Source organism: Gopherus flavomarginatus, chromosome 12 (genome assembly GCF_025201925.1).
Source record: "Gopherus flavomarginatus isolate rGopFla2 chromosome 12, rGopFla2.mat.asm, whole genome shotgun sequence".
In the NCBI taxonomy this organism is placed as follows: Eukaryota; Metazoa; Chordata; order Testudines; family Testudinidae; genus Gopherus; species Gopherus flavomarginatus.
The window spans coordinates 46,522,293-46,545,661 of record NC_066628.1 but is presented as its reverse complement, the minus strand read 5'-3'; the positions used below and the strand labels follow the sequence as shown (position 1 = coordinate 46,545,661).

Here is a 23,369-nt window from a genome sequence, read left to right as displayed (position 1 = left end):
TTCCACGGAGCCTGTCACATAGTGTTATTAACAATGATGTATACAGTACATACAATACATACAATGCGCTAGGTGTTTTACAGAACAAATTCCTGATCCCGTACATGAAATCAACTAATAGCAGAGAGGAGAAAGGAGGGAAGGGCAGTTGGAGGGTTACCATACTGAGACCATAGTTACTTCAGGTTCACCGTGTACATGTCCCAATGGTGCGGCTGTCCATGTGTTCGCTTTTTAACTTCACCCTTGTCTCCCTCACTGATCTTAATTAAGCCCAAGGCAGTCTCGCCTGAGTAAGGACAAAAGATTGGGCTCATTATTCTCCATTTTTAAAGGTAATGAGGAGCTTCATTCTGGAAGCAGGGACTGGTCACTGCTTTGGAAATTCATATTAGCTGCTGGGAGCATTCAGTTTTTCCTGTCTTCCTTTTCTAATTAAATGATGAGATTGGGTGTGAAATGGTTCATTAATCCATGCCAAGAATATCGGACACAAGGTCAAAGGCTGAATCTCTTCAGGATAATTAGCCAGGAATTAATACAAGATGGTTTTTGCGCTGTGGTTTTAGGATGATAAAATACAGGAAAAAAAATCTGTTATACAACTCCTCTCCCTTTATCTAAGGTTGGTCAGACCCAATGAAATGCATCACTCACCTGGATAAACCCCACTTCTTACCTGAAGCTTTGTTGACCTGGATCAATTCCACATCCTAGGTTCCATTCATGTGATGTGGATTCTGCTTTCTCTGTTGGGATTTTTTTAAGGTTGTGATTAGTGGCCAGCTACCTGAGTCTCTTTCTCTTGTCTATTGTTCCAGGGCTCTCTGGAAAAGTCTCCCTTACTGTGTAGCTGGAGAGCCCATAACAGCACTGTGGTGAGTGTTGAGCACTTCATGTTCAGTTCAGATTCATTCATTCTGAGTGGCTCCTCGGACAGAAGCGCCAGACTGTGGACCCCAGATGGGAAATTTGTGGGAAACTTTGGGCAGGAAAAGAGATGGGACTTGAAAAATCCATCAACATTTGCCCACCCCAAGTAAGTAAAAATCCATCAACATTTGCCCACCCCAAGTAAGTAACATTTGCCTACCCCAAGTAAGTTTCCAGCCCAAGATGGATCATTTGTTTCTAAGGCTACTTCTGTGATGAATTTCTGAGAACGTTATCCCTCCAGAGCTTACCTAGCAAGAAATTCAAATCGATACTGACTTGGACAGTCTGAAGGGCCAGGCTGGCCCTGGGATTTGTGGAGTCTGTACTAAGTCATATGTGTGGGGAATTCAGTTAGCCTTGGCTAACGGGCACAATACCGATTGTGAGAGGGGCTGATTTGTCAGCTGAGCAGGTCTGGATGGGGTGCTTCCCATTAAGAGATTGAAGGAGAGTTTGAGCAACTATGGGGGATGAAGCTGCAGGTAGCTAAGAGCCTTTTTGCTTCTATTCTATGTAAATTCTTATGTAATCTCATCCCCGTCGGTGCCTTGGGTGACATTAGGGCTCATCCTCTTTGGCTCCAGATGATCCTTCACATCTCTTGGGATCTTCTTCCTAGCACCCTTCCTGTATCATAGGCCTGGTCTACACTGGGGGGGGGGGGGAGATCGAGCTAAGATACGCAACTTCAGCTATGAGAATAGCTTAGCTGAAGTCGACGTATCTTAGTTCCACTTGCCTCCCATCCTCACGGCACCTGATTGACGGCCTCGGATCCCCTGTAGACTCTGCTTCCACCTCTCGCCCTGGTGGAGTTCCAGACTGGATAACAGAGCGTTCGGGGATCGATTTACCGCATCTAGATGAGACCTGGCGGGTAGTGTGGATGTACCCATAGATGCAAAATGATAAAGTTCTCTCCTCCCTTCTTCATCACTGTTGACTTGTAACCGCTGGCCTGGTGCAAGATTAAATTATATATCATGTGCTAAGGCATATGAAAATGCTTTAATTTTAATGTTAAGGCTATTCGAGCTGTGATGCACATAGGAAGTTTGTATAACAGCTAAGGTAGGCTTGGCAAATATGGGATACTTTTGGTATTAGAGAGACAAGGTGGGTGAGGTAATATTTTTTAATTGGACTAATTTCTGTTGGTGAAAGAGACAAGCTTCCACGCTACACTCAGCTCTTCCTCAGGTCCTGGGAAAGGACTCAGAGTGTCAGAGCTGAATACAAGATGAAACAGATTGTTTCGCATAAGTGGTGAACACATATTCTAAAGGACCTTTCAAGGTGACATGGCCCATTAACACCCTGCAGTCATGTGACCAAAAGGAGTGTCAGAATAAGCCATAAACCCAGTGTCTTTATTACAACCGTGATTTTTAGCGTCTAACAAAGATTGAATTTAAGCTCCCCGGCTTGTCTTTTGAAGGTGTTGTGCAGGTTTCCTTTGAGGACAAGGACTGAGGTCAGAGAGGGATTGCTCGTTTTGGGAAAAGCATTGGCCCATAGGTGACAGGATGTTTTTGTCTTTTATCATTTTTCTGTGTGAGTTCATTCGAGAGCGTTGTGATTGTCTGGGTTCACCCACATAGTTATTACTGGGGCATTTTTTTTGCACTGGATGAGTACGCCACATATTGTGATAGGCACGTGTAGGAACCAGGAATCCGGCCAGAAAGGTGTGTTGTGGGACAGTGTTGATCATTGTAGCAGTGGAGCTATGGCTGCAGGTTTTGCATCTGTTGTTCTGGCAGGGTCTGCTGCCCCTTTGCTTTGGTGGGTCTGTGGGGAGCTTGCTTTTGATGATGAGTTTGGTGAGGTTGGGGGATTGTTTGAAGACCAGAAGAAAGTGTTCATGAAATATTTCTTTACGGATGGAGTCCCTATTGAGAAAGGGTTGTAATTGTTTAATGATACCCTGTGTGGGGTGGTAGATGATAATTAGGGATGTGCGGTAGGAGGGAGGTTAACAAACTTTGTTAATTAGCCTACATATCAAAGGTGTTAGCATGCCTAACTAAAGTTCTAGAATGTAGCCACAGCGCATCCTGTGAGGTGTGGGAGAGCTATGAGAAGATTAATACAGAAAATCTCCTACTTAAATAAGCTGGAAAATGAGAGGTTGCTGTGCAGATGTGATGACCGGCTGAGGAGAGCTCTAAAAGGGTAGGAGAGAAAATCCTCTTTCATTAGCTTGATCCCACAGTGTTAGTTAAACTCAGCTGAGTTAATCTTACTCTCCCCTCTCTCCAATCATGAGCTTGACATAAAAACCTTGAGATTATTAAAACGATACATTCGGGGGTCTTTCAATTTGCCTTTTTGTACTGGCACCTTTAAAGGTTCACATTTTCAGCTTTTCTCCTCAACCACAAGGACTAGAAACTTACTGTTTTTTAATGAAAGCTGAGATTATGATGTAATCATATGACTCCAGGAGCTGGTGCTTTAGGGGGAAACAAAGAAAAATCATGAAATCAAGTCATGAGCATTGGCAACACTTGTCCCCCGGAAAGCAGTCTCCCCAACACCCTTTACTCTTCTCCTACTGCTGCTGATACTCAAGAGTCGTCTACACAAAGGGTTGGGGGGAGGGAAATTTCCCACTGTTGCTCACATCTGTGCCATTTCCCTCGCGTGAACTGAAGTGGAAGCACTGGCAAGGTAGTATTTTTAACAAGAAGTCTTCTCTCAGAGCAAGTCAAAATGGCACTGCATTCAAAACGCCAATGGTTGTGGTGGCCATGCACACAGTAAGGCTCTCTACAAGAAAGGAGCTGCAGCTGTGTTAGCTGCAGAGGGAAATGTTTGCCAGAGAAGCTCAGTACAGACACAGCCATGGGCTGCATGCTGGCTGAAAGGTACCTGAGTCTAGGATGGGGGGAAAAACCATCATTATCAAACTTTACCGATTTGTGCTTTGATTTAAATTTCTCTCTGGAATTCCCATACTCCCATACCGAGTCACCTCAGTAATTCTTGTTTCAATTACATGCCCCCTGCCGGCCTTGCCCAAGAAACTATGGCCCCCTACAGTATTTCTGTCGCTGGTTCCTGGAATAATCTACATTCAGAGTCTTCTCCAAAGGCGAGGCAGATGCTCTATAAATCTTGTCCTTGTACAGGGTATGTTGAGTAAACCAGCAACTGGGAGGAACAAGCAAGGAAGTAGTAAAAGTAAATCTTTTTTGAAAATTTTGCATCTGCAAGCAACAGACCAAGCTCCTAACTAAAGTCACTGAAGATTTGCCAGCTGATTACATTGAGCTAGAACTAGAAGCGAAGAGAATAAGCACTGTTAATTTGAAGTAGACGGAAGCTCTGAAAAGGTTATCAGATGCTTTGTAAATGTCGTGAGTCCAGCTTTTCTTAATAGCCAAAGTTATAAACAGTGTTTTGTAAAGTGCCAGATTTTTCAATTTCCCTTCAGTCCACAAAAACAGCAGAGTACTCATATCAACAACGTTCACCAAAGTCAGGCCTATTATACTAAGTTTTTCCAGTTTCTTTCCACAAATCCAGTTGTTTCACCCAGGAAAAAAAAGCATTGTATTCACAAAGAAAAAGTCAGGTAGGAAAAATGATACCAAAGAAGCTTTGGACAAACCTACCCTGTGAGTTGGGATTAATTCTTTCATAGCCAAACAAAATTAATTTCCACTCACTGCAAAAGAGTAAATAAAGATCTGTGTCTAGCTGTTATCAAGAATGCCGAATTATTTTACAGATACTATAATTTTTGGAAGACAATCATCTCACTGAAATTATTGATAACCATCCATGACCTTTCCAGATGACTAATCAAGTATTAATTAACCCGAGAGAAAAACTAGCGATATTAAGGTTTTACAAGGAAGCATTAGTTGAACAAAGAGAGTTAACTGGAGTTCTAACAGAAGACCTTGTTCTTCCATTTGAAAGAAGTAATGGGTAAAGAAAATATCAAATGGGATGCACTTACTAGACAAGTCAGTATGTACTTTGGGACCAGGAAAAAGGAAATTGTAATGTTTGTGTGTTTTTAGATGTTCAGATCGGAGAATACCTGAGAGTTAATAGTTAATAAGTGCTTGAACCTGGCAAGTAAAGAATGTGGATCTCTTATAACTGCGTCACCTCTGATCAAGAGAGATTTGTCCAGCATCTGAGTGCAAACCTCTGCAGCCATAAGAATATCTCCGTCAAGAAACTCTCACTCAGTGTGGCAGTGCTACTGGGAGAATGAAGAGTGGTTATTTATTTCTCTTACAAAATCTGATGGAGTGACTGTTTTTCTCTAAGTGGTGTCTGTGACATCAAAACTGTGGCCCAAACACTAGTTACACTGGTGTAAATCCAGAGTGATCCTACTGAAATTAGCAGAGTCGCTCTGGATTTACACACTAGTGTAACTGAGCCCATGACTTGAGCTGCTGACTGTTACTGTTCGAGAAGATAGTCCAATTGTCCAATGCTGGGAGAAAGAAACAGAAAGAAGTGAAATAATTCTTGACTTACTGGATTGACATTGAGTCAACATTGAGGCTATGTCTACACTACTGAGGTAAGTCAACCTAAGTTACGCTACTCCAGCTACGTGAATAACGTAGCTGGAGTCGGCGTAGCTTGGGTAGACTTACTGTGGTGTCTACATCATACTGGGTCGACAGGAGATGCTCTTCCATCAGTTTACCTCACTCCTCTCATTCCTGTTGGAGTACTGGAGTCTGCCGTCGATTTAGCAGGTCTTCACTAAACCCACTAAATCGACCCCCGGTGCATCGATCACAGCAGTGTCGATCCTGTGGTAGTGTAGACATAGCCTGAATCAGGAAGAATAAGATCCACAGCAATTGTCCTAGGACAGATTAGGTGTATGCTGGCCACTAATAGGGACAGAGACAGAGAGGTCAAAAGCTGCTTAACCCTTGATGCTAGTGAATAGGATTCTCTTCGGAGCATGCAGGATTTAGTGGGAATCTTTCAGCGCTGAAGATGAGGTTCAAAATATAACTAGATACCCACAAGAATTGAATTTGGTGCAACAGTTACTAAAACTTATATGATGACCATCAGAGCACAGTGTATTGGATCAACACTGTTCTCTGAGTTTGAGAGTTCAATGAATTCAGCAGAGAGTTCTTCATTTGTGTGGACCTTTATCTCAACCTTGAAACAATCCAACCTGAGTCCACCAGAAGGTTTAGCTAACTCTTGTACAAATCCACACTCCCAGTGTTCACACAGTACTAGATACAAGCTAACATAAATCAGGAAATGCATATTGAAGTATGAAATATATCTATTCTTCAGGATCTCAGTTCAAGAGGAGCCTGCTTCAGTTGTTTTCTCATATATATTTCATTGTGTTTTGTGCATGTCCACATCCTCAAAATCTACTGCAAATTTGAGCTCTTTAAAAAAAAAAAACACAAGTGGTTGCACATGCAATGAGCACTTTTCTAAACTCGATAACCAGGCCATTTTTAACTTTGTTTTTTTTTCCCAAAATACTCTCTGCTTTACTCTGCTTTACTACCCACACAGACCCACATTGAAGAGAAATAGCCCTGCAAAATGTAAGGGTGTCTAAATAATAACAAAAACCCAGAGCCTCATCAACTCCAACCCAGGAATGCCAAATGGCTTCAGAAACCACAAACATCTATTTTTTAGCCTTTTGTAATCTTGCATCTTAAAAATGACATGAATGTACTTTTCCCTCTTCACCCTCCTCAACTGTATTCAGCAAACATTTCTCTCTGGCCATGTACAAGTACGTTTCAGGCCAAAGCAAAAGTTGGGGGAGATGACAGGGAAGGTATGGGATACCCTAGAAAAATAGGCATCTAATGGAAAAACTGGTTTAAAAACGGTTTCCCTGATCGTAACCCCTAATGATGATCTCCACATTAATCAGAGAAATTAGAGATTCAACACTCATCTCATTTGTCCAGTGCACCTCCCGTTGGTGTAGAGCTATTTCCTAGATTAAAATTGCCTGCCACGTGATGAGGCCTCTGTCATATCCAGTGAACGACTCCTTCACTATTTAATAAATCTCACTACCAGAAAGGCTCCCCTGATATCGTCAATGCTCCTTTTCTTACCTTCATCCCATTACCCATAGGTATGGCTTCCATTCATCTCCACCCTTTGCACACCTCTGATACTATAGGTCAGAGGTCGGCAACCTTTCAGAAGTGCTGTGCCGAGTCTTCATTTATTCACTTGAATTTAAGGTTTCGCGTGTCGGTAATACATTTTAATGTTTTTAGAAGGTCTCTTTCTATAAGTCTAAGATATATAACTAAACTATTGTTGTATATAAAGTAAACAGGTTTTTAAAATGTTTAAGAAGTTTCATTTAAAATTAAATTAAAATGCAGAGCCCCCCAGACCGGTGGCCAGGACCTGGGCAGTGACAGTGCCACTGAAAATCAGCTTGTGTGCCGCCTTCGGCACCCATGCCATAGGTTGCCTACCCCTGCTATAGGTGATTATCTCATCCCCCATAGCCAAGCTCTTTCATCATAAACCAGCCCTGCTAATCCAGCAATCATTTTGCTGCTGTTCTTTCCTCTACATCTTTCTGTTACTGAGGTGCCGGAGCTGAATGCAGTGTTCCAAGTGCAGGCTTGCCAGCACTTTGAGACCCTCAGATGGCAAGCTCTATAGAAGTGCCATTTATTATAGCGATAGAGACTATCATTGCTCTTGGGCTGTTGGTCTGCCGTGGAAGAGGGGGTAGGCAGAAAGAGAGAGATGCTCGCCTACTTAAGCTCCCTGCAGATGGTCAAACCACAAAGTACCAAAGAGAAGCCACATACTTCCTTCCAATTTCATTGCTTTGGCCGGGGACCAAGCTAACCACCAGTGGAGTCATGTTGGGCTCAGGAGCATTACTCCAGCTTGCCTCTCCCAGCAAGCATAGTCATTTAGCTGGCTGTGTATGACTATTAGATGGAGAATCTGAATTCTTTCAGGGCCGTGGGAATGGATAAAGTGTCTGATCCTGTCATGGCTTCCAGCTGTCAGGAAACTTTGGACTCTGGGCTGACTTAAGTTGGCTCAACTCAATGGTCTTCAGTGGAGCTGTGCCTGTTTATGCCACTGTAATGAATCTGGCCCAAGGAATTTTCTTTTCAGAAGAGAAATGAGTGGCCATACATTACCTTAGTCTATTTTATTTGCTACCTATAGTCGCAGTAAACAGCTTCGGACAGACATGAATATTACATAGAGAGAACAGTCTGGTTTAAGCTTATTCTCTCACAAAGCCTTTCTTAGTAGAAGTTACTCATCTTCTCAACAGAACAAACGCCAGAAAGTCTAGCTTGTTCAGCTCCCCTTGAATTGGCCCACTTCCTGTGGGAAAGCACGTCTGTTTGGTTCTCGCCTTGCCATTTGCTGCGACTGGGTGGCGTGGGGGACTGCAGGTAAGTCACCTCCACTGGCTTTGCAGCCACAAGCTGAAACCAAAGTACAATATAAAGAGAAGGCATTTGGTAAACTTAGGTATAAACCAAGTATCACACCATTCCGGTTAATAAGCCGGTTTTAAAACTACTGCTAGGTCAAGGTTGGACTCTGCAGCTCAACCATTGCTATTGTTATTCGAAGGCATTGGTATCTGACTAGTGTCCATAAAATTCAACCAATAAATTCAATTTATTATTGAGCTGGGACTGTCTTCTGTTGTGGTTTTAACCTCTTCCAATCTTAAACTGTTGAATTTCTACTTCTGTAGTGTTCCTACGTTGGCCATAGGGCTATGTACGGCCATGTGAAATATTTGTAGTGACATGCGCAGTATTTGAGATTTTCACATTCGGTTTTGATTTCACGGAACTGGTCCAGATGGGGAGCGGGGGGAATGTCGTGGATTTCTGTGCAATACTATCTTTGAGCAAACCCACTGGTTTTGGACATGTGACGTTTCATTCTAGTGAAGATGAATTTTTATGTCAAACTATGCTGAATTTTCCAAGTTTCGATGCATTTAATGAAAAGTGAACTTTTCAGGCTGTGAAATGACCTGGGCTGATATGGTAAGAGAATGTTAACGCAGGTGGGGTGATACTTTCTCTTTTCCCCACAGCTCTGTCTTTAGGAATCCCTGCCATACTCTGAGTTGCCAGTATGGCCAGATATCTTATTACCATATGGACTAACACATGAGGCAGTTCTTTGTATGTTCTTTATGGCATCTAGCACCACTTACGTCAATTGGAGCATTGTCTTTTCCTTCTATAGAAACAGGGTTAATATGACTATCTGTGACTGTGGTGTGAATCAGAGAAATCACAGATGGAAAAGGCCATCAAGTAAAATGGTGTAATCCAACCCCCTTTCCAATCCAAGATTATTCTCAACAGTAGCTTCCTGTTCCCAATGCCTCCTGTAATGGAGGTCCCCACACCTTTTGTAGGTAAGATGAGTCTCATCCATTAGGGTTTGGGTTTCACATTTTCTCTGGCTGCCTGTGATGATCAGTCCCAGGTTTGGTTACAGATATTTAACCCAGTCTAGCAGTAGCACCTTTTTATTTTATGTTTGTTTTTAATTTTTTATCAGGGACCCCTGGAGTGAGAGAAGAGAAATCAGGAAAAAACGAACGCCAACCAAGCAGCCGGCATATACTGATGGGCGGCTCTTCAGTTCAAGGGAGCTTGTCAGAAATGTGGTGGGAGAGACAGAAGAGAAGGTAAACCAGGAGATCAATGGGGGAAGCGCAATGGAGGAGAGAGAGCAACTGCAGGGTAAATGTTTTCCCACAGTGGGGCCCGCCTTAAGAATCAGGAGCATATTCTCAAGAGTTAGCCCTTAACTTCAGCTCTTCTGGGAGGACAGTGAGATCTCACACCTCACACTCTCTATGCAACTGACAGAACAGGGGGCAAAGATGGCTGCAATACACCTTCCCCATTCCTGGGGGCAGCCAGGAGTGAAACCAGCTCCCTGTGCAAGTTAAAACAGCCGAAGGGCCACTCTTGGACAGGCTGGTTCGTTCTGAGCCCTTACAGCCATTGCACAGGTGAGGATCAGCTGGAACACAGTACACTCCACTCTTGGCCTCCTCCCATCTGTTCCCCACTCCCACTATGCTTCCCTTTCCCCATGCCAGCATATCTCAGACTTTTGAAATCTAATTCCCTCTCCTTTCAGGAAAATGTAATCCACTGATCCCCTTGCACCCATGCCATGTGTTGTTACAACCTACCCAGCTCACTCCATACACCTTAATGGCTCTCCACCCCCAGCTAGTCCAGCACAACCTGCACTTTGGGAAATGCTGCTGTAAACCTTGGGAATCCCCTGCTGCCCGTCTAGACCAGGTTCGTGTGCAGCCCAAAGTAGCCAGAGGGAAAGTTTAGGATTTGGCCCCAAATGTGTCTCTTTTTAAAACAAGTTAACATTTATGTAATTATAAAATAGAGTGACTCATTGTTTGTCATCCAGCTTCACAAAAGGTGCTGAAAGATGGATATTAAAGTATTTTAATTAGGTTCCAGGGAGAAATGTATACCTAGTGAGGCTGGGAAGAGCTGAATTCATTACTGCAGCCAAATCCCAGTCTGCTGCTTGTTTGCCTCCTCTTTAAAATGAACTGAATGTTCTGCAATTGCTGAGTAAAAAAAAAAAAATGTCATTTTCAGAGTGTCAGAAGTGCTCCTAAAGCTCCAACCTTGAAGGCTTCACACAGCCAAAACTCAGTGAAGCCAATTGGCAAATACTGGAAATGGAGGGATGGGTTTACTGGAGTCAGGACTTCAGGGCAGGACCCAGAATAAGTGAGCAACAAATTGTTCTAACAGTCAGACAGTTTTACGCGGCTGCCAAGCTGTTTCATAGATTGCACAGGCCTGACTTTTATTGCTAAGAAACAGACTGGAACCGGACTGCACTTCTCACTGAAGGAATGCACAGCTGTGAGGTTTCCATTCACTTTGCACAATATGGGTTCCAGGAATTTGTGTAAATCATTAGGGGCCATGCAGTAAACAGAGTCGCATTCATAACTGTGATAAATAATAATAAAATATTCTCATGATGTGGTGCCAATACCCAAAGGTCTTTGGGTACCAACAAAAGAAGCTAACTAAAAACAAAGGAAAAAAATCAACACTGCCCAGAAAATTCCTAGCCCAAGAGTGGAGGGGGGACACAAAGTCACCCCGGTACACATTAAACTGAACAAATGCCCACAATGGAAATACTTTCAGATCTTCCCAAATGAACAGAAATATATTCACTGTGAACTCTGCGTTTCTGGAGCAGAGAGTCAAATAGTGTGGCTGCATTTTTAAAAGGCTAGATAATTGGATTACCACTATTACCATATGTAGAATCAGATCAGGGAAGTTAAATCTCATGCTTCATGCCACTTGATCACAATGGAGCTCAGGAAGGAAATCCCACATCTATGGATAGTATTACATAATAGGTCAGATGCATGAAGGTGCCAGCTCAGCAAAGCACGTAAGCAGGTGTTTAAAACCCACTGAAGTCAAGGGAACTGAAGTCTGTTCTTAAAGTTAAGCACATGTTTCAGTGCAGAACAGAGATGGACTTAAGAACATGCTTAGCATGAAGCAAGTGCTTAAGTGTTTTGCCAAGTGAGGACCTAAAAGGGTCGATTTGCCTTGCTCTGATGTTTGGAGATGGTAATAACTGTGCAGTTATCTAACTGGGAGGAGTGTGCAGAACAGCACCCACATCATCGTTTGGGGTCTGAATTGAAATGGACCTATAGAAACCAACCAGCAAGACTGCAAATTCTGACCACCTGGAGCTACTGGCCAGTCAAAGGCTTCCGAGATTCAAGGCTGAACGGGTGCATGTGCTCAGATTTGTTTAGCCTGGACACAGATTTTCTGCACTTTTCCTTCCAAGTTAGGAGCAGCTTGCAGCCAACTCTTAGTGGGCTGGCCGCAAACCCTGCCTTCATGAACATGTTTGTTAAAACACACATAAGCGCTTTGTCCAGAGTGCTGTTTGAAAGCCCAGATATCAGACTTCTTAGTCAAATGTAAAATCTGTTCCAGCTGTCTGGGAAGACAAAGAAATCTGCCATCTTGCTGCTTTGGAGAGCTCACAATACACTGCAGCATTTTATATCTGGATGTGTTTCCCTATCCAAATCCACAAGCAGCTCGAACAGTGAGCAATTAGAGACTCTTTCCTTTGACTCCAATGCTTGAGATCAAGCCCTTAAGTACCAGGTGCCATGCTGGGTAGGCGTTAGAGCAGGAAACATGGAGCCAGGATTCCTGGGTTCTGCCACAGATTTCCTGTGTGACGTACACTCTGTGCCTCTGCATCCCCATGTGTAAAACCCGCCTTGTGGAGGAAACTGAATTAATGAGACTAGTTTCAGATCCTTTGATGGAAGGTGCTGTGGAATGGAAGGCAGTAGGATTATTGCCTTTCTGCTTAGCAGGTGCACCTTCCGCGTTCTTGTATTAGGTGGGCTTAGGCCACTTAAGTGTTTGCGGGTCTGTTCCCATTTGCTGAATGTTTTAATTACTGTTCGGTGTCCTGCCATTAGATGAACGCACCCTTCATGTTCACACATGACATTTGTTTTTGTGTTTTTAAAGCTACAGCTCAAGCTGACACATTATCTATCACACACGGTCATATCTACATCAGACAGTCGGAGTCCTAACCTGGAGCTTTTCATTGATTTGTTTTAATTTTCTAGCCTATCAGATTAGAGCTGTCGGATCAGAGCTGTGGGGCTGGAATCAGCTCCATTGTGATCAAACACCTGAAAAATTGTTTTTGCTGAGCGTGTTTTTCTCTGGGTCAAAATTTTGGAGTGTTGGGGCTTCAAGTGTCTAAAGTGAGTGAGTGGTGATTCTGGTTGCCTCCATTTGGGGCTGTCCGGGTTCATGTGCCTTAAAGGGACCTGATTTCTAGAAAGTGCAGAACACCCACCTTCTGGAAATCAGGCCCCTTTAAGGGGTGTCAAGTTAGGCACCCAAAAATTGAGACACTCAAAATCTCTAGTCACTTCTGAAAATAATCACAGGACACTCCATGGCAACTGACACCTTGAGCTCCAAAAACATGGGCCTCTGTTACATGAGCTAAATGACCTCTAGGGTTAGTTTTGGTTCTATCCCTCCTAGGGGCATGCCACGCGACAGAAGAAGGGCATAGCAATTAGCGTTCTGGACTAAGACTCAAAAGACATAGGTTCAATTCCTGGCTCAGCTGCAGGCTCATGGTGTGTCACATGGGGCAAGTCACTCAACCTATCATGTGCCTCAGTTCCCCATCTCTAAAACTGAGGATATTGTTTCCCTGCCTCATAGAGTGTGGTGAGATAAAAGCCATTAATAACTGTGAAGTCCTATGAGGGCTATAAAGTACCTAAGATACCCAGAGGGTGAAATGAGCTGATACCAGAGCAGGTCTGACAGTCCATCCAGTAGAGAACAGCGGTGAGGCAAACCCATTCGCTAGCACATAACCAAAGCCCGCAGGGGCTGGATGTGTCATGGACCTGATGCACGCTGTAAGAGTAACAAAAGGCAACTGGAAAATGCCTCCTATCAGCACTGAAGGGTTCAGGCTGAGCCACATCATGAGGGATGCAGAGGAGGCATGACTGGGGTAGAAACAGGGTTTTAAGGAGTTACTTAGATCGTGGGGTTAGGCAAACCCTGTGCCTTCTCCTTATAAACTCTCTTCACTTGGACTGCACTCGGAGACAGCCAGGTCCCATTCTTTGCAATGAAAACCCACAGAGTGAAAGGCTAACTATTAATGTGAGAAACTCTACCCAAAATTAAATAAACACCTCAGTACATGAGAAATCTAAACTCACTTAAGGGTAACCAGATTCGCAGAACCACAGATCCCTCAACATACAGATAAGAAGTTGGAAAGGACATAAGCGAGAAAGAGCAGATTATTTAGGGCAGCTGCGACCTCGGGTCTCTGGACATAGCTGGTTTTATAGAAAAGAGGACACGCTTCCAAGCTACAAGAGGTATCTCCTTTCTGACAGGATTTAGACAGCAATTTGGCCTGACAGTAATACGCCAGTAGAAAGCTTACCCCCGTAGCGTAATTATTAGGAAGCAGTCCCTCCAGGAACGGCCTGCTCCAAGCTTCTCTCTCTCTCCGTCAGCCTGAAAGGAGATGCTGTCATTCCATAATGGGAAGTGAAGGCTGAATTTTTCACATGGATGTGGTTTTGGAAATGAACTTTGCTAACACCTGCTATAAGTTCAGCAGGTCCAATTGCCAGATGCTACAGGAACTAGGGGCTCGTTAGCATGATTGAGACTTTGGCAAAGCTAAGGGCTCTCAGCTTCCATGTCTAGGAAATGTTGAGAAAAGCAGTGGCAGGAGTTCAAGGAAGGGTGTGCAGTGCTGTGTTTTGAAGTCTAGACAGTGCTGAGCCCCAGCAATGCTGAAGAATGCCTTTTCCCGGTCCAGCATATTGTTTAAAACTCACAGGTATTGGAGACGAGGAACGAAATGGGGAAATAGCGAATTCCCTCATTCGAACAGACACGGCTGCATAATTCTCTTTCCAGATCCTACCTTCCAAGCCTTGCCTGGCTGATCAGAGGCTGCCAGTGTTTTACAGGCTCCACTGTATGAATTATCTCTGACCTCCCTGGGCATCCTCTGAAGTCACCTTGCTGTGGCTGCCTCTTTGTCTGCTTCTCAGCCCTTAGGGGCCGTAGAGTGAAACAAAAGCAAAAGCTACCCATGCTAGGATCCCATGCTAGAAACCTGCTCCTGCAAACCTCCCAGTGACAGCAGTGGACTCCCTGTCTCTTTCATGGGTCTCAAGCTCTGTCTACCCCGAAGCTGTTAACCAGGACTCTGAGTCACTGAAGTGGACAGGCTCCAGTTGGCATCTGTGGGTTTTGGATCAGGCCCTGTGTTTGGGAGCCACCTTCAAATGCACTTGCAGACTAATGCCAGGGTGACTAGAGCCCCGATTTTATAGGGACAGTCCCAATATTTGAGGGTTTTTTCTTATATAGGCACCTATTACCCCCACCCCCATCCTGATTTTTCACACTTCCTGTCTGGTCACCCTACCTAGTGCAACGGTGCAGGGTTTGCATCCACGCCTAGCCCTGTTACAAACTATGTTACAAGCAGGCTGAAGCCTAGCGAAAGAGGCAGGCTGGGTAGAGTAGGGTTCCATAAGAAAGGGGTTTAAGCTAAGAACATAAAGCTGCAGGCCAGGAAGGAGGGGAGGAAGCGAACCAATCCCCATCCCCTGGAAGGGAGGGGACAGATCTAGAACCATATCCAGCAAGCAGGGTGGGGCGGAAGAAAAAAGCCAAAGCAGAGGATTGGACCTAAGGTCTCATGAGGCAAGGGAGGGGGCCTGGGGTGGAGAGGTAGTCAGGGGAGGGGAGAAGAGAAGCTCTCTCCCCACAGGGACCCCACCCTATATGGAAAGGGCAGGTGAATGTCGATGCGGAGACGGTCTTTTTATGAGCAGCTCTCTCCCTGCCACACTCCAAATGTTTGAACTTTAGTGACTGTTCGATACCTCACTTACTCTCTGTCAGTTTGGGGCCTCCCGAAGGGGGCTTGGCAGAGTCCAAAGGTATTTGTCTTTGTATCATCATCTTTAATAAAAAGAATTAATGTCTTGCACTTATTTGGCACGTTTCATCCCAAAGGACTTCAGAAGCTTAAAGGAGCACTGCCAGGCAAAATAGTGGATGCTTGGGGAAAATAAATGCCCTTCCCTATGTTATAATAAACCGTTGATTGTTAAAGGTGAAGGAAAGTTAACAATTTCATGCACTTTTCCAATTTATTAGACATGGGTCTGATTCTCCCCCCCCCCCCCCCGCCCGCCCTCCAATCCCCTCATGAACTTTAAGGCAGTTCAGGTTTAAATTTCAAACCTCTAGACCTATTTCTGTAATGGGCTGACCCAGGATCCTGGCTCTGTGAACCCTTGAGCTGAGGGTCAGGGTTTGTGGGCTGGGCAGTTGGCCATTAGCCCGGGCCGAGGGGAGCATCTAATGAATACAGACTGGTATGACTTTCATTTGTGTTTCTAACCATCTCACGCGAGCTGGCTTGAGGAGGCCGATTCAGTTTCATGACTACTTTCAAGGTTTTAAAATGTGTTTTTGTGAAATAGGGTTGTGGATAGAAAGGGTCAGGTTTGTCCAGTCAATTTGCTCTCTCCCTCTATTTAGTCAGATGAAACCAGAAAGCCCTGGACCTCTGAAGCCTTCCTGTCAAAAACGTAGTTGAAATCAATGTATCTCCATGAAACGATTTGGCTTTGACATTTTTGTCAAAAATATTTTCGCCAACTGTATTTGCCATGGTCTATCCGGCTGTAAACAGGTGATGGGGGTTGTTTTAAGTGCATCCCTGGGAGCGCGGGTGGGGGCAGGAATTCAGACTGGAATTTTCATAATTTATGGAAACATTTCTTTTGGACTAGACCTTAACTATCCCTTTCGAAAGCTGATAGATAAATTGCACAGGGATCACTTCAAGCATTACTGAAGTGCAACCAGCTCTGAGTTGAAAGGTAGCATCTGTTTCACAGCAAACAGCACCTTGCATGGTTTGGGACAGGAAATGAAGCAGCATGCTTCCCAGCTGCAACAGCTATTTAAATAGACAGAAAGCAATTGTCAGACTACAGGGGCTAAAACACCCCTCCTCTTTCAAAGACTGAAATGGAATTGTTGCTGACCTCTGTCAGCACAGTGATCCCACACCACGCTGGAGTGTTCGATCAGCATCACCTCAGAACGATCAGACTCACAGAGGTCTCATCACACAGCAGCCTGACTGCAGAAACAAACCTTTCCATTTGTAAATGCCCACAAAGGCTTTCAAACCAGCAAACTTCTCAAATCCAGGAAGGATGCGGAGCTGGGAGGGGGCAGCTGTTGATAATGAAGCTACAATTTGGCTTGAACGCAAAGAACTAACAGGCCCAAGCCAGGTTGAGTGTGACTCCACCATGGACAGTCTGGTTCTTTTTTTAGTTAGGTTGATAAGTGCTTCAAGCAATATTAACACATGCAGAGTCTTCGCACCTATGGCAATTACACAGGTGTCCCAGAAGCCAATGAGTCAAATGGGAAAAGGAAGGTCTGGTGATGCTTATCAGGCCATGATAGTGTTAGGAAGCTAAATCCACATAATAAAGAGGTGTGATTCTTCTCCTGAGTCATGTGGCATTTAGCACTGGGTGAGTGTGGTCCCTGCTCAGTTTTAGGCCCTTGCCTTGCTTTGCTGGGATTCCACTTAAGAAGAATCTGACAGAACTGCCCATGCCTTTAAGAAATACTGTTTATGCCGTGTTCTACCATACAGTGCCCCCTGCTGACCCTATTCTCTCTCTACAGAGTTCCAATTACCAAGAGCGGATGGTGCCCATCCACCCACATCCCCCAGCCAGATTTCTGCCGCGGATGCAGTGCAAAGCCGCCTGACAACTCCACAAGCGTTCACCGGTACCTCAAATCAAAGAAAACACGAGGTGAGTCTGTGAGATCTTTCGTCTATCTCTGACCTTGACACTCTGCCATTCCACTGAAGGGTAAAACCCTGCAGCTTAAGATAAGAGAATCTGCCATGAGCTCAGATTAATTAAAAGACACACAAAGTGATAAAGCATTGGGGATTGCTTCAGATAGGCAAGCCAAAAAAAGTCATTCACGGGGAACAGTTCGTGGATTATGCAGAGCAATCCAATCTATTGCACACACAAGAGCAAACAGACTGTTGAACTGTGTGGTTCTTTTTAATAATAATAATAATAACAGATGGTTTCTTAAAGTAATAGCCAGTGGGTTTTATTCCTGTGTGAGGCAGCAAAGCTGAACTATATTTAATAAGGAAATGCAGATAACAATAATCTCCAAGGTCTGATAACAAATGCTCCATTCTTATCTATTCTTCGGTACCTCTTCTTCAGGTGTTTAATGCCGTTGTAAAATGTGACTTTTCAGGGTGTTTGGGTGGCACAAAGGGTTGGTGATTCATAGATTTTAAGGCCAGAAGGGACCATTTGATTGGATGTCCCGTATATACCAGGTCAATAACTTCCATTTGACTAACACGTATTTTGCAGAAAGGCCGCCAGCCTTCATATGAAGCCTTGAATAGATGGAGAATCCACCACTTCCCTTGGTAGTTTGTTCCAACTGTAATGGACTGCAAACACTGGAATTAGCCCACATCCATAATGACTGGAATTACTCGCATCCAAACTCTGCTCTGTAGCCTTTGTGAAATGAGATGGGTCAACTCGGTACATTTTCCAGTGGACATATCTCCACTGGCACTAACTTGCAATCTTCTTGGCATTCTCAGTAAAAAGGCCAGGGACTACGTGGGACAAGGAGACTGAGAACTGTCCTTTCACTCCTGGAGGTCTGCTCTCTCCAGGACATGGCTGAAGCGCCAGGGTGGGGAAAGCTTGTATCACCTCTTCTATTGCTGTTATGTGGATATAGAGAAATGACCATCTTCAGGGAGATCAGTCCAGACCTGTCAGTCGTTAAAAGTCACACCATCAGGAAGAAAGAAAGAAAACTGTGTAATTTCTCTAAAATCAGCAACCACCACCATGTGAAGGCTTCCCCTTAACCTGGGAACACCTTTCCAAAACCAGGTCACCTTGCCACATTCCTCACCATGTTCAATTCCCTTCTCAAATTTCACTTCTGCTGGGAAGGATGTGAGAAGTGAGCAGGGAAAAGAACAATAAACAGAACCAATAACACGTGATGGATCCTTTGAGATGTCCCATGCCTTACTGAGCAACTCAGATGGTGTGTGATGTACAGGAGATCAGAATAGATGATCACAGTGAATCCTTCTGGCTTTATAACCCATGAACCCTGCTGTCACCTTGTCCCTCCTCTACAATCTCATCTATCATCTTCTCTTGGTGGATCCTACAATGAGCTCCATGCAGATGTCCACTTGGAGTCCATGGGACTAGGAATGCATGAGCACAGGAGTGTAAACTCTTTGGGGCATGGGGCATGCATTGTGCCTGGCATATATTGGAGTTTTGGGGAAATAATCATACATAGAATAGTCTGTCCATTTTACACTTTAGCCACTGAAGCTGAGCTGTAATTAGCATTCCTTTGGAAAGGGGATCTATTGATGTTATAAAACCATTGTCAGGCATTTCCAGTAAGTGATACTGATGCCCTTTGCTTCTGAGCTTTAGGAAAAGGGCAGCTCTGGTGGTGGATTTAGTTGTTTGCAACGTGAACCTATGTTCCCTCATTCTGAAAAGGGAGATAGTTTTTACATTAGTGTGATGGCATCATTGCCGTTGCAACCCAGTTTTTTCTCTTCCCTTCTCAGTGCCAGAGCCTTTTCAGACACCATCTGGAAAATGACCTGGTGAAAAGAATTACAGGAAGGAAAGCCCGTCGGCGTGTGTTTGGGGCTATCAGTGCTAACAAATTCAACCGGTTTGGGACACTCTGTTCACCTTTTCATGCACTAGCAACTCCGGTAAGCGTCCTTCTCTTCGGGTAGTTTTAGATTAAATACAAACCAGCCCCCCAGCTGCCAAAGCCCATCCTGCCAATAGCCATTCCAACAGCATTTTCAGAATCAGCCAATCAATGACTCCTGGCGAACAAGCTGGCTGTTTTCATTATATTTTCCTTGCAGCTTTTCCTGTAAGGGTTAATATTTTCTCCATAAACTTCCCTACAAAAGGATTAAGTAAGTAAGTAAATCAGCTAGCTGTTTGTTAATGGGTTAACTTCAATTTAAAACCCCTAATCTGTAGCAGACTCACGCTAACTACCTTTCTAACAACAGTGTAGAAAATTAAAATGGAAAGAATTTTAAAAAATTATTTTTTTATTTTATTTATTTATTTTGTTTGTTTACTTCTTGGAAAATGAAAATGAATGGCATCACTTTCGCTTTTGTTTAGCATCACTTCCAGGTTGCTGTTTGCAAGCTAGGCCTGGGTGATATTGATTTCTTAACAATAATAGTTTACATTTAAATTTGTTTAAAAAAACTATCATGGGAACATTTTTCTTGATCCTCGCTTAGGTTACAAGCTTGCTTGTACAAAAATTAAATATGGAGTCAAATTTGAGTTGGCTGCACTGCTTTCAAAGAGAATCTTCATTCCTTCAGAGATTTCTTTAAATACTTGTTTAACTTAGATACATTTTTTCATGTTTCAAATCTCTCTCTGTCTGGCCCCCATTATCATGCTATCTGAGCACCTCCAGATCTTTAATATATTTATGATATAATAATTATACTTTGCAATTATGAACAGTGTATACATGATAAGTGTTGTGTAAATGTCAAGTATTAATCCACAAAACAACCCCCTGAGGCACACAGATAAATAATGTAGTTCCGAATTTTATGGATAGGAAAGTTGAAGCACAAAGAGGTTAAGTGATTTGCCCAAGGCCGCATAGTGAGTTAGCGACAGAGCAAATATTAGAAATCTTAGTTCCCAGCCAGGAGCTTCATCCCCTAATACATTTGTATGTATTATAACAGAAATACCTGTCATTACAGATATGAAATATGCATTTTTCAAAACACGTGTATACCACCGTTTTTTGTCAGTATATGTGCAAGTCAGACGTAAAACCTGGCACCTAGAAATGCAATACCCCTTAGCCAGAATATTTAGAAATTCATCTCTACAGTGATTAAAGGCCACACATTATCCTGACAGCATCAACACAGGCGTCAATGGAGCTGCTAGGTTCTATGGGCCCTGGATTCCATTTACACTTGTAGGCGGAGGGAAGACTGTGTCCATGGCCAGGAAGAACATTACTTCTTACCCCAAATGCCCCTGTGTTTGGGACATACAGGTTTGAGGGTTCCAGATGTGGAGATGGTGAGGAGAGGAGCCATTTGGGTTCATCTATATTCATCCCTACAAAATGCACTGGAGGAATCTGGTTGTATCAACTTTTGTTGTTTCTCTCTGTTCTGTGGAGTCCCCAGAGAGGAAGGAGGGGTGTGTGTGTGTGTTTAATTGAATGAGTTTTAAAAATACACCACGTACAATGTCTCTGGGTGCTTGTACAGAGATTATTGGAACCACAGAAATAATTTCACTAGTCTCTAACTAAATCCAGAGAGATTCAACCCTGAAATTGGCTGTAATTAGAGAACCACCCATCATCAGACCCTCAGACAAAATTCTGACACATACACGCCCATGCTAAAATGACGGACGCTATAGAAATGCATGTGATAGAATGTATTTCTCAAGGTTGGCCTGTGTGTTCATTATGCATTTTTATGAACTATTCTGTCTTAGGAGATGCAGAAATTAACTTTACCTCAAGACTTACCCATGACCTCTCGGATGCTGAGGCAGGGCATAGTCTGCAGCACCGAGACGGACTTACGGTCTTTACCATTAACCTTCCCAGACCTGGACACCGAGAAGACAGAAGAGCCCAGCCTGAGTGAGAGAAAGAAGTCATCAGTCCACATGAAAACCCCTCTGCTTCCCCCATTAGTTAAACCTACCAGAGCTAGCCTCTCCCACAGTAAAAAGGCTAAAAGTTTCCAATTTCCCTCCCAGTTCCCACAGTAGCTGTTTCTATTAGCCTGTAATAGATGCTAAGTACTGGCACCTTCTGAAAGAGAATATCTGGATTCCATTTCTACAGCAATATGCTTTGTCTTTTTTTGTATTAGACCCTGGAGCATTGTTTTAAGCAGTCCCTTTGACACCTAAATTCCTCTTTGATACACACATAAAGTAATTGCAAAAGAGTATTTTTGTACTTTGGTTTCAAAATGGTGAAATTTTTACATTGAATCATGAAAATAAAGCAACTAACATGGGATTTTGTGAGAGGCAAAAGGGAAACCATCTCTTCAACCTTTGACAGTCTTCAGAAGTTCAGATCAGTTGTGGCTCAAATCTCTGTCCCTCTCAATTTTGAAAAACTCAAACTGCTGGGATCAAACCAAACCACTATCATTTGTGCATCTCAAGTGCCCCTTGAAGCCTGCTTTAGCTCTTGAAATGAGGTCTTGAATATAATGGGAGAAATCAAAGCCAGGCAAAGAAAGATTCAGCGTCACTTTATTTGCAGGGAATTCTTGCATTCTTTCATAATTCTCTCTGACAGTTACTATGTAGTTTAGAAGTTACTTGGTTAATTATGTCTCCAATTAAGACTAAATATTGCCATATGAGCAAAAAAACTCCCTGTAGTTTATAAAATGTTGATACTTAGTTATTTAGTAAAATCATAATATTTTCAACTATAATTATCCTATAATCTTCATGTCACAAATAACTATGTAACTGAGCAATAGCTGCAATGACGGAAGATGGTTATTTTCTCCTTACTATAAAAGAAAAAGGTGAGGAAATGTGAACAGCAGTTGAAAGCTTGTTTGCAGACACTCAGTAAATCATAAATGTGACCTTAGACACTGCAGTCTCGCTGTAGAGTTTGCATCAGTAAGCTTTCCGGAGGCTGAGAGCAAACCAGAACAATATAAACAAAGCAGCATGACTCAAAGCACTATTCAAAAAGAGAACCTTTCTCTGGATGACGCAGCAGTCACTTGGTTTAAAGGTGTTTATGACTGCATTCAGAGTGAGGGCCATCAGAGCATCGCAACTAGAGTCAAGTCCAAATCAGAATTTCCATCTTCAGCAAAATTCTGATATTTTGAGATTTGTTTTCAGCCTGAAAAAAATCAAAATATTAAAATTTTTCTTGGACTTAAAAGTTGTGAAAAATTCCAGTTTGGAAAAGTTGCAAGTGGAGATCATAATGAGAGAGAAAAGTCCGACCCAGGAGCCCAGCCCCTAGTTAATGACCAGTACGAAGCTCCTGAGCTACAACAGTCATGGAGCATTGCAGCACCTTAGGTAGCAGCAGGTTAATGTCAGACTATTTCATTTCAATTTTCCCAATGGAAAATTGAAAAAATTGGGCAAGCTTAAAATTTTTCAACAGATAATTTCTTAGAAACTGATTTTTTCATTGGAAAAAAAACCATTTCAGTGGAAAATTCCTGACCAGCTCTGATACAAATCATGTGATGGGTGTGGCCTAATGATTACCCAACACGCAATTTGCCATTTTTCTTTAAAATTGCAATCTGGTGCCAGGATGCTTCATTATAAAGTGGGATTGGTAAATGCAAATCAAGATTTATTCTCCACAAAGGCATCTTGATTCTGTAACTCAAAGGAATGTAAGTTATATTACCTACAATTCAAATATTCTTCTCAAAAACAGGATGCCAAGATACCACCAGGACAGGCATCTTAGAAACACTGGAAATGGACAGATTAGGTATATATGAGAGCTATCATAGCTAGTTCTCTCCATATATGCAGAACTCATATATTTGTAGATGGACAGATCTTGGCATTAAAATTTAAGGCAGTGGTGTTTAACTATGTATAAGGCTGGAGG

At 43.2% G+C, this 23,369-nt stretch overlaps 1 protein-coding gene across 1 annotated transcript; it reads left to right on the top strand.

The window, feature by feature from the left end:
* The first annotated feature begins 463 nt into the window (after window positions 1-463).
* LOC127033215 (uncharacterized) lies at window positions 464-21,668 on the top strand. The gene is made up of 5 exons (XM_050921002.1): window positions 464-1,039; window positions 9,502-9,686; window positions 17,298-17,431; window positions 19,279-19,431; window positions 21,236-21,668. Exons 1-5 carry the CDS (start codon window positions 897-899, stop codon window positions 21,515-21,517), a joined length of 897 nt encoding a protein of 298 aa, XP_050776959.1. The 5' UTR covers window positions 464-896; the 3' UTR covers window positions 21,518-21,668.
* Window positions 21,669-23,369: the final 1,701 nt, after the last annotated feature.